This window comes from Hemisphaericaspora subhashii (assembly GCF_019202705.1).
Source record: "Hemisphaericaspora subhashii strain CBS 10753 chromosome Unknown scaffold42, whole genome shotgun sequence".
In the NCBI taxonomy this organism is placed as follows: domain Eukaryota; kingdom Fungi; phylum Ascomycota; class Pichiomycetes; order Serinales; family Debaryomycetaceae; genus Hemisphaericaspora; species Hemisphaericaspora subhashii.
Genome location: NW_026057306.1, coordinates 27,874 through 40,102, shown reverse-complemented (window position 1 = coordinate 40,102; position 12,229 = coordinate 27,874). Strand labels below are relative to the sequence as shown.

Genomic DNA, 12,229 nt, shown 5'->3' with positions numbered 1-12,229 from the left:
ATATTAAAAAAATTTTTCACTCTGGAAAAAGTTTGAGTCAGAAAAATTGAAAAATTCTCATCGAGGAAAGTTAAGCGCGCTTAATGAAAAATTCAATTACCCAATTAGGAGTGACTCATCCGAACTTAGGTATTATTTTTGAACTAAAGTACACGACCTGACAATCAATTCCCGATTTTGTGTTACCCAAACTAGTTCCTTTAATAACCATGATACTACATTCAATACAGTTATGACTAATTCAAAGATCTGTTTCTGTGTCATAAAAGATTGTTTTGAGTATCATGATTTTGTCATTTTTTCTAATTTACAGTATTACCAAATATCTTAGAAACTACATCTATTCAAGTTTCTTGGGGAGTTAGAGGCTCGGTTCTAAAATAAGATAATTAAAGGATGCTTTGGAGAAAGCTTCCAATTCAAATTTGCCATCAGTGGCATTTATGTAGCATATTTAGAATCAGATTAATTTTAAGGTATGCAACAAGCAACAGTTGATTGAGTTTTTGACTCCTTGCGAAATTTGCACCCAAAAAAAATTTCAATGAGAGTTTTTACCAACTTTCAACACAAACTCAACCAAACTACCAACAACCCAATACCGTTAAATTAAATAATGGATCTCGAAAAGATCAACAAAGTTGAGAAAGCGTCTTCTATGTCACGATATTTCACATTTCTAAATTATACCCTAGTAGAATTAATGTCCAATTTTGTACTATTCATATTTAGTTTTATTTTCTTATTTAGTTGTTCAAGATTTCATCCACTGGCAGATGGGTCGTTTTCATTACAAATAAAACCAGATTCAATGTTTGCTAAAAATATCATCCAAGTAGTTCAAGAAGGTCTAAAATTTGTCACATATCTATCAAATGATTTAAATATTTACATCAATGAAACCATCCTGGATTCTAATCTACAAGTAGTAGATACATTATTTGATAATAGTGAATATTATTTTAACATCTTTGGATTTTGCAAACGAAATCAATTTGGAGAAGAGCTCATATGTTATAATGGAGAAGGCTCAAATATTATTGCTAGCTTTGTTCAAGATTTCGGTACTCAATTAGGGAATTTAACCAAACAACCAGACCCAAACCTTACATCTGGAAGATTTGTTAATGTTTTTTATACTGCAATTGAACAATTATGTTCAGGTCCAATGAGTTTATCAAATCCCGATATATGTAAATTAAGAACTTACAATCAAGCAGGTTTTGATCTTCAATATGTTGGAATATTCAATTTATTATGCTCAGGGTTAATTATCTTTTTAATCTTAGGTGATATAGTATTTGGTTATTGTATTGTTCATCATGGTAAATTTCAAATTAAATGGAAGTTCATCATAAAATTAATATCATTAATATTATCATTCCTTTCAATACAAGTAATCTATTTTGTTAATATGTCAATGCAAATTCCAATTAGAGAATTATTAGAACAATACCAAATAGCTGCCATACAATTTCATAAATTTAATTTTGTTATATGGAATATTATATTTATATTTAATATAATTTGTACTATTGAATTGAATTTAACAAAGATGAGTTTAGTATACTAAGTGTCTACTTTCCACACCTAGGGGAACTTTAATTTCTGCATATAAAATATATAGCCCTCCGGTATATACATCTTGACTCGAGAAGGTATAATACATATACCTTTCTTGAACCATATTGATATCTAGGGCCTCAACTTACTCTTGTGTACACCTGCTATGCTTGATTTGGCTGCAAAAAATTCTACTTGATAATCTTCTGGGCAAGTTTACACGACCATCGCGTCAGACAAAAGCAAACAGAATAAACAACATTAACCATTCCAAGTGCGGCGAAAATTTTCTTCCTTAATGTTTATTATTGTTTAGCAAGGAAGTAGTGGTAGAACCAACGAAGAAGTATCTGCAATCCTACAACCAATTGCGTCCAATATTCACCTCCCAACCAACACATTCATTTCGTTTCAGCTAGCAGATTAGATTGAAAAAGTAATGTCAATGTCACGCGTTTTAAGGGAGCAACCCACAACAACAACAACAACAACAGAAGAATCATCAATAGCAGCTTCTGAAGCAGCAATTCTGGCTGCTCTTCAACAACATCAAAGACGACAACGCCAATATACAACAAAAGCCCCAACTAATATATTTGTTGATAAAGATGGGAAATCGATGTTATTTCATTTTCCTGATAATTTAAAAGCATCAGATCGAGATTTTTATCGTGCATTAATTATTGAACATGGAGGTGTCATTACTTCAAATCCTACCCCAACTACCATTTATTTAAATAATGATCCAGCAGCTGGTGGGCCAGGTAGCGTGAAGTTTGCATATATCGATGATTGTGTTGCGAAAAAACGTCTACTTTCTCGAGATGGATATACGTCCACAGTTGGTGCTTCCGCTGTTGCTACTTCAAGATCCGGCTCTAGTGGCAACTCAACCTCCAATAGCAGTAGTCCGAGTCGGAGGGGACATACTCCATTCACACCGGAAAAAGACGAATTCATACTTGAGCAAGTGAGATTAAATCCACGATATCGTAATTCTCATGTATTCTTCGCCGAACTTGCCAAAAATCCCATTCTTAAGGGACACACAGGAAATTCGATCCGATCAAGATTTAGAAAACGATTAGAATCAGAATTGCAATTCGTATATAAAGTAGACTCCAAACAGAAGCCCATAAAACACCCGGAAACAGGTCAATATATCAAAATTGGCGTGAATGAATCTCCAAAAACCCTTTTGTCGAAGTATACACCCAAAGATGATTATTGTTTATGTAAAGCTGCTAAAAAATATCTACTTGCCAGTGGATATGAAATTGATTTTGATGAACCTTTGATATTACCGAATGCATTCTTTAGGGCTATGGAAAGGAAATGGTCTCATCATAGTTGGAGTTCTTGGAGAGATAGATATAAGAAACGGGTAAAACCAGGAATGATACCTATATATATTGCATATGTTAAGGAGTGTAATGAGGTGGGGGAGGAACCAAAGACATTGTTGGAGTTTGGTAAACCCGATGCTGGGTCTGCCGATGAAGTAGCGGGTAAAGAAACAACTATTGAACAGACATCAGTCGAAGAAGATACAAATGGAAATGGAAATGGAAACGCACAAGAACCAAATTCTGAACCTATTGAGCAACAGGATGAAGAAATGCAAGAAGCTACTGAAGCTACGGTTGATACTTCAAAGAGTGACAAAATTGAAGTCCCGACATTATTTTATCCTGAATCTGAAGAAGAAGACGAAGATGAAGAAATGGTGGATGCCAGTGAAGAACTTGCGGTAGAAGGTCAAACAGAAGAACAAGTCGCTCAAGGGGGAGAAGAAAACATCGTTGAAAAAGAGGCAGAAGAAAGCATCGTTGAAAAGGAGGGAGAAGTACCCATTGAAGAAAACGCTGAACATGAGGCGGAGGAAGATGTATTCGAAACTGTCGAACGAGACGCCGACGAAGATGTATTCGAAACTGTCCCAGCTACGCTTGGGCAAGACGCTGAAGAAGATTTTGACCAAGAAGTGTTCGAAACAGTCCCAGCTACGCTCGGAAAAGATGAGGAGATGGATGATGCAGCCCAAGAATGGATGGAGGAAGTTCTTGAAGAAGAAGATCAAGGAGAAGCAGTTGCCCAACAAACTGAAGTATCAGAAAAGGCTGGAACGGTTGAAGCAAATGATGAAGAGGAATCAGAACAATTTTTTGATGTTGCGCAATCCCAACCAGCACGGAATGATGAAGAGGGATCACAACAATTTCATGATGTTGCCCAATCCCAACCGGCCCAAATTGATAAAAGTCCAACCCGACAAGCAGAAGAACAACAAGAATTATCACAAATTCTGATAGTTGAAGAAAATTCCCAAGCTCGTATTGATATCCAATATGTTAATGAGTCAGTCACAGCAGAAGACTTATTTACAGGAGATATGCATGAAATTATGGATAAAGGTACGATTTATTCCCGAACCAAAGCCGCATTATCCCAAAACACCGAAGCTATCGAAATATATGATAGTTTAAGCAAGTTGGGATTTACTGAAGTGTTTATTTCTCATATTTTAATGGCCACAAGTGCTGATATTGCCCTCATACCCATATATTGTCATGCAGTTGCCGAGAATATCGAAATTTATTCCAGTGGTAACATGACGGCGATTCCTATTTCGCGATTATTGGAAATTGATGATACATCTGGTCTTTGGACACTTATGCAAGATTTGAGATTATTTACAGAAAGAGAATCGGAATTATTGGAACATCATAGTAAAAAAAATATAAAAGACCGAAAAGAGTTTTTGAAAAGTATTGGAATTATTGATCTGGATGTACCAGTGAAAGATATAGAAGAAGATATATCTGCTTCGCAAGATGTAGCGTCTTCTCAAACACCAGTTAAGTTGGAATATGCGCAAGAACCATTCGAGCTGGATGATTTTTTCGATGTCGATATCGAGAATTTGGTTGATGAAGGGTTTCTTGAGATGACAGTCGCCGGTGCATTATCACGAGTACAAGATGTAATTCAAATCTTTGTCAATTTGGAGAAATTGGGATTTAAAGAAAAATTCATTTCTCATCTTATATTCGCAACTAATGCAGATATTGCGCGCATTCCAAAACTTTGTCAGCGAATAGCGACTAGAATGTGCGAAGATTTGTTACAAGATATTAATTGTAAATTTCGCCTTCATTTTGAGGATATGCCGGGTGTATGGTCACCTTCTCAGGATGCGAAATTGAATACTCCACGGGAGGATGAGTTATTGGAGGTTCATTCCAGAAGAGGTATAAATTCTCGAAAAGAGTTCTTAGAAGGTCTTGGCTATCTTTAGAGTTGTGTTTTACTACGGTATGTATTAATTATGTGTTTATATTAGTGTACAAATTATTATCTTTACCGATCAAGGGTTCAGAATCCGTATAACAACCTCATATTATCAATTCATGCCTGACAAGGTAATCAAACCCCAATCAAAGGAGGTGTTAAGGATCCGAATCTCTGTTTACTTCTAAGTGGTTGGCTGCCTCTCTCCCTCTCTGCATTATGTGGTCGCCCCTCGCGTGTGGGATATCATTTTTTCATGTCTGATCGCGTAAAAAAAGATGAGCAGTGTGTTGCAAAACTAACACATCATCTTACCAGTAACCATTAAATGATATAACACTAGAGACTAAGGGTTCTCGTTTATAGATTATCGTTTGTTAGATTGTACTATTTAATATTCAAGTCTTGTTGAGAAGCTGAACCTTCTAATAGATCAAGTTTAATACTAAAAATTCAACATGTCAGTGGGGGCACCAAATCAAACCCACAGCAATCTAGATCCCAATCTAAAGAACAACAACGCAATAGAAACTAATCAGACAGCTATCTACAATAAAAGAGGAGATGATACTATTAGAAACGGGTCTGATAAGATAACCAATAACGGAAATGGAAGAAATGGAAATACCACTACTAAGACAGTTCTGAACCCTTATGCCAAGCCAGAAATAATCATTCTCGACGACGAGGACGACGAGCCAATCCCCCTGTCCAGCACATCCAACAACAATGATATCCCACTTCCTCCACCCATCTATCCTCCAATCCAACACCAGCAACCACAACCACCAACACAAGTCGAGAAGAAACCATTAACAACAACGATACACCCAACGATGATTGCAATTAGAAACAGATGGCGGCGCGATATTACTCAAACCATCCGTCGAGCATTCCGAGGGTTGAAATATCAAGGAGATACAAATCTATCAGAACTTGTTGAGATTGGATGTGGGTTATATGTGGGTATAAAAGATTATTTCCTCCATCCTGAGAAATACACATATTTCAATGAAGATATTGAAATATTTGGAGAAGATAAATTAGATGAATTATGGTGCAATGTGCAATACTTATCATTAGTTGACGAACTCTTGACGGAAGAACTCCTTCGATTTGGCTCTCTCGCTCTTCAAATGAAAGTAAGAACTGTGGGGAAGGGGAGGGTTAAGATGAAGGATATTATTCAATATCTGGAAGAAGAAGCTGCTACTATTGCATTTGAGAAACTTTTCCAACTGAGGATTGAGAGTTATTTGGCACATTTTGAGAACTTAATGAAGGAATTGAGTTATGGAATTTGTGAGCTGGATAATGTTGATTGGCAGGTTAATTCTCCTATTGATAAATTTCTTAATGATGTTGATTCTAGAATTTTGTTGACATATAATTTTTTAACTAAAAAGGGAGAAAGTCGGATAAGTTTTTGTCGACTTTTAATTAAAGAATATTGGAAATGGGATAGAGATCCTGATACATATGTGTATATTACTCCTGCAGTGTTTGGGGCGTTCTTAAAAGCTGATCCTAATATTTCGAAAGTTCCTAGAGGGACTTTAACCAGTGGAATCCATAAACTTCAATTGAAACCGGAACTTAAGGAAGATCCTATTAATAGCGTGAAGAACTCCAGAAAACGTCAGAGGGGTAAAAAGAAGGACAAGAACAGCGGCAACTCGACGGTAAACACCGATGGATATCGTGTTGGGAAGCGGAGTAAAAGGTCTAGGGGGAAGAAGAAGAAGCTGAAGGAAGGGAGAGAAAACCAAAGGATCGATCTGACTTGTCAATAGGTAAGTTACAGATCTCCCTGGTTGATGGGTTGGAGAGGAAACCAAACCGGGAAAGTTGAACAATGGGATCGATCTGATTAGCCGATACGTAGTGTAATGGCAAATTATTGATCTCCCTGGATTGTAATGATGGCTTGGACGTCGATACATATAGTGTATGTGACATTGCCTCATTTAACTTTTCCCAGTGTGTTTAAGATCTAATGGTAGTCGGTCTGACCTTTTCAATGAGGGAGAGGAAAGTCTTCAAATAGGCTCCTGTCAAATTTCATTGTTAGTGGAAGATGATTCTTAGTCTTAAACACCGAGGTTTTTGGGGTTGTATGTCTATTGTATTGAATGTTTAATTGATAAGTTTAACTATGTTAGAGCTTAGAAGGCTTACAGGTTAAATTTACTTTTAGATCTTCAAAAGAGTGGATATGATTAATTTCCCTGGGATTTCTTGTCCCTGCCTCGTGCGGGTTGACAGAGAGATATTCTCCCCAATCTCCCATTCCAAGAAGCACACAAGAGACGACTAAGAAACTGCTATTTCTTGCTTATATGTATCGTATAGTAATAAAATTATATGGAAGTGTGTGCCATGCATCATCTAATTAATTAGAGTCATCCATGACACGCGTAATATTGAATCATATTTTTATTTTTAGTAGTGCATGCAAATCGGAACGGTTAATCAATTTTTTTTGACGGGGAAAAAAAGAAATAAAGAAGGCGAAGAAAAGCATGTAAGAAATTTATGGTGGTCATTCCCACAAGATGCATCATTCTCTCTACAACAGAAGCAGAAATTTGTGGAGACCATTGGATTCTTGTCTCTTTAAGTCGTTTTAAGAAATGACTGACTAAAATATGTGGAGTAATAGTTAGTCTCGTTAGGACTAACTTGAAATTAGATTTCTTTGTTGATGTTTTCGGCGGAATAATCGGAGAGGAAAAAAAATTTAATGAGTCTCATCTCAAAGAAAATCAGTCATTCGTTGGGAAGTCACAGTCAAAATCAAATGACTTTGAATCAAAAAAGACAAAACAACCAAAAAAAAAAAATTGCTGATCGGAATTAAACGCTACACGCATGACTTAATTACTTTAACTTACTTGTTGTTCTATGTAATAATCTGCTTTGTTATATTTAATCAGATTAAAAGATCTCCTCATTTTATTATAAAACATTTTTTATACTCCTTCTTCTTTTATATAAACCCTTCAACCAAAGGCTACAAAGTAAATCTAGAACGCCGTTAGAAGCAACCGTCATATTATATTTCCTGTGCCGTATTATTCCGGAATTAGTTAACAAATCATAAGAAAATTTTTTATAAACTTTTACTCCAAATTTAGATTCATAACCACACAACAACAAAATTTTTTTTTGGTGAATCATCCATTTTGTTAGTCATATTAAACCATTAATTTGCAAACCAATTTACTACTTTACATTACACATAGAAGGTAATACATTTTTACATGAGTCAATCAGATCATGATGGAAGATCCAATGTATCCCACAGATCACCCAGTCATGAATATAAACAATAGTACCAATAGAAGTAATTCACCACCTTCAACTTCAACCTCCAATTCCTCGAAAAAAGTAGGAGTAACTCATGCAATTAGAGCCAGATTAAATTTTAATGATGAAAGACTTTGGAAACGATTTTCAGCCCGAAGACTAGAATTAATAGATACATTAGATTTAAGTTCTCGAAAAGCCAGTGAACAAGAATATGATATTAAAAGAGTTGCAGAAGCACTTAGGATGGAATTTAATTATGGAAAAGAATTTGAAGGAGAATTTGATAAATTAGTAAGAGCTGCCGTTCAGAGTGTTAGAAGAAATCGAAAACGATCATCGAAGGCGAAAAGACCCGATCGAGATATTAAACGAGTGAAAACTGAAGGTGGGGCAAGTGAAGATTATGACGATGATGAACATAGCCATGATCATGAAGATGATGATGAAGGAAGACTGGCATTTTTATCCGAGATTGCAAGAGTAGATCCTAATGACGATGTATATCATAGTAATTATAATAAAACTAAACATATCTCGGTAAATGATCGTGCGAAGGAAACAATAGATACAATGACACGACCTAGAATATCAACAACCGGAACTCGAAATAGTAGTAGTTCAAATGGTATACCTACATTACCACCCTTAGCTAGTTTAACTATGAATGAAACTCATGTTGAATTACCGGATGCAAGTTTAGCCAAACGAGATATTATTAATAAAATTGAAAGATCAAAAACCTGTAATGAAACTAGTCATAAGAAAACTTCCGAGAATTTACAATTTTTAGGTAAATCAATAATATCAAGTTGTATTGGATATATATTTGAAAAATCATTTGAGAATGTAAATGAAGGTTCAATTGAATATTTAAGAAATAAATTAAATACTGAATATTATTTAGCTAAATTTTTCCGAAATTTAGATCCATCAACCAATAATAATCAAATTATAAATGATGAGATTGCAATTATATCATTATATACTTTATTAGGAGGATGTGTTAAAGATTTTGGATTTGAAGAAATCATGTTCCCAATTTGTGAAATCTTATATGTTTCAGTATTGGAAGAATATCCATTAATTGCCAATAATTCAACTCCATTTAAGGCTCTGGATTATTTGAAGCATGGAGAAAGTAGTGCAAACAGTACTATTCCAATGAGTACAACCACCACGAATACAACAACAACTATGGGATTAAGTTCATTAGCAGAAGTAGCTGCCGATGTTCAACATTTACATCCCCCTCCAACAACTACTCATTCCCGAAATATAACTCCTCGACCCTCACCACATGGTCCAGTTCCATTACCTGGTCGTACCGGTGCCCCTACCATGATTCCATTATTACATAACGAAAGTCGATCAATTTCCCCATCCCTAAACCACCATCATCATGATCATCCTCCAAATACATCCAATCCAATCCAACAATATTCCGAATCCATCCCCATCGGACCCCGTCCAATCCCTGCCACTGCTGGTGCTCCACCGGTTCTAAATAGAAAAAAGAGGGTATTTCTACGATTCTTAAACCAAATCTTAGAATTCTCATATGGAGCTTCCAATTCAGCCACACCACGATATTTCGAAATAATCGAAAATGCAACCAATGCATTCAAATTAAATACAAATTATGATTCGGCGCATAATATGATCTATTTACGTGATTATAAAACCGGACAAATAATTCAAACCGATTATGAACTAGAAAGATTATTTCGCGGGGAGGATCCGATTGAATTAGAGATTTTCGTGCAGAGACCAAAAGCGATACCGATCTATGAGTTAACATCGACTATTGTGAGTAGTAGCAATAGTGGGATGACTAGGAGTGGGACGGAATCTCCGAGGATTATATTGCCTCCNTAGTGGCAATAGTGGGATGACTAGGAGTGGGACGGAATCTCCGAGGATTATATTGCCTCCACCGGTGGGAGCAGGAGTTAGTCAGTCACCGTTTAAACCGGGTTTCAACTTTTTGAGTAATTCTGAAGATTGTACCAATGGTGGGAATGGACAGATGAATACGCCTCCACAACCTCCTCCACCACCTCCACAACCTATTTTGCCTAGATTTCAGCCATTGTTATAGTTTGAGTTGAGATCTTTTTATTTTTTTGGCATATTAGACATTTATTGAGATCACATTTTGCTATAGATAGAAAAAAGCAATCGAAGGAATGTTGGATACAGATAACAACGTGTGTGTGGGTGTGCCTTTTTTTAGATAAAGAAATAAGTTAGGTGTTGTCTTTTTATTTTTGCATCCATTGTATAATTATGTAAATTATAATTTTTATTTATTGTTAATAATTTAATAAAAATTTTGTTGGTTTCAAAATAAATTATTCTGTTCTGTTTTTTTTGCAGCTATTGCTACGTTCTTTGTTAGGGTAGTATAGTGAGAGATATGGTTAGTAAGGGGTTCCTAAAAAATAATAGTGATGTCAATAACCTGAAGAGAATTTGTGTTGGAAGGGACAAAACCGTTGCATTAGATTCTATGTCGTATTTTTCTACTGGGGATGTGTTTACTATGATGGGTGGATATATACATAGTGAGAGTACATATCTCGGTTATAAACTATATTTAGTATGTACATGTATGTGCAGTGACGAATAGATTTTTAATTATATTAGTTATTGTTACTCTGAAAGAAAATTATCATTCATTACCAATAATCCATTTATCTATGGCTATACTAACAATTGAAAGGTAGTGCATATAAAACACTCTTTCATTTTAAGACTGTATTGACGTCAACAGTCTTGCATATAACATTTTTTATTTTTTTTTTGGTTCCCAACAGTTTTTAGATTGTTGGGCAGTTTAATAGCCAAATGACACGACTATTTAGCTTTAATTTAGCCTTTAATGGAATATGTTACCCATGAGTATATATCTTATGGATTTAATAGTTTAATGCATATTAGATAAAACCCCTTGTAATGTTCGGAAGGGGAACTGTGGGGAGTAGTAGTGGATACATACTGGTTAGCATTAATGTGTTTGTAAGAAGTGGCAAAGTAAAGTGATGAGATAAAGAGTATGTGTGTGTGAAAGTAGTGTACTTCGTAACAATCTTTGATTTGTATGTACTGTATGTCTCTCGTAATTTTTTTTTTGGTTCCGGGTCCGAATATTATTAGTAGATTTAGTATGGGTGATGTGTGAGAGACACATACTATATAGCCGGACTATTTAATGGAAAAAAAGAACAATAAAAGCAATTTAAAAAAACGGTTTTTTTTTTATTTTTGTTGAGAAAAAATCAGAAATTTATTTTTTAATTTTTGCNACCGTTTTTTTTTTATTTTTGTTGAGAAAAAATCAGAAATTTATTTTTTAATTTTTGCAACTAAAAAAAAAAATGTGTTGGTTGGGAATTATTACTATTGTAATCTCGAAGACTTTGTTGATTTCTATTTTTTTATAAAACTTGTTTATCTGCCCTCCCCTGAATTGTTTCTTTCTTATACTCTCTTCTTTCTCCTTCTTTTATAATCTACACAAATCAAACTCCCCTTTTTCTTTTAATTTCCATTAAGAAAGAAAGTATCAGTCAAGAGATCATTATATATAAATCTGCTATAGTTTTTCCAAGTTTTTCCATCTATTTTTTTTTACTTAGATTTTATATATTATATCAACTACTACTACTTATTCAAATCCAGTGGTAATTTATTAGAAACATCTTTTTCATATATTTATTCCTATTTCATATTATTAGATCAACTTATACATCATTATTAGAGTTAACTTTATAAGAAGGTATGTATTTTTACTTCATCTACAACCCCATATTATGATCATCTATCAAGATATCACTTCTCATACATTATACTATATCAATCAGAATGCAGCAATAGAAGGAAGAGATAAAGTCATTATAAGTCTATATAAAATTCATCACTTTATTAAGTCAACCATCACTCCTGTCAACTTCTCATTACTACCACAATGGGGGATCTCCATCTCCCCCAACAAAAAAAATTCCATCAATAAAATAAAATAATAATTTGACGGGTAATAAAAATGAAAAGAAAAAAGGCAACA

At 34.7% G+C, this 12,229-nt stretch overlaps 4 protein-coding genes across 4 annotated transcripts; all 4 read left to right on the top strand. All coding sequences in view use genetic code 12, as the record gives it.

Moving 5' to 3' along the window:
• Positions 1-703: 703 nt before the first annotated feature.
• On the top strand, positions 704-1,573 carry J8A68_003273 (uncharacterized protein; the record flags this gene model as incomplete). Its single annotated transcript, XM_049407111.1, has 1 exon — positions 704-1,573. One exon carries the CDS (start codon positions 704-706, stop codon positions 1,571-1,573), a length of 870 nt encoding a protein of 289 aa, XP_049263423.1.
• Positions 1,574-2,008: 435 nt separating this feature from the next.
• Positions 2,009-4,861, top strand: J8A68_003272 (uncharacterized protein; the record flags this gene model as incomplete). Its single annotated transcript, XM_049407110.1, has 1 exon — positions 2,009-4,861. The coding sequence occupies one exon, from the start codon at positions 2,009-2,011 to the stop codon at positions 4,859-4,861; it is 2,853 nt and encodes a 950-aa protein (XP_049263422.1).
• A 451-nt stretch (positions 4,862-5,312) lies between these two features.
• On the top strand, positions 5,313-6,647 carry J8A68_003271 (uncharacterized protein; the record flags this gene model as incomplete). Its single annotated transcript, XM_049407109.1, has 1 exon — positions 5,313-6,647. The coding sequence occupies one exon, from the start codon at positions 5,313-5,315 to the stop codon at positions 6,645-6,647; it is 1,335 nt and encodes a 444-aa protein (XP_049263421.1).
• Positions 6,648-8,148: 1,501 nt separating this feature from the next.
• Positions 8,149-10,041, top strand: J8A68_003270 (uncharacterized protein; the record flags this gene model as incomplete). Its single annotated transcript, XM_049407108.1, has 1 exon — positions 8,149-10,041. One exon carries the CDS (start codon positions 8,149-8,151, stop codon positions 10,039-10,041), a length of 1,893 nt encoding a protein of 630 aa, XP_049263420.1.
• Between the last annotated feature and the right edge of the window lie 2,188 nt (positions 10,042-12,229).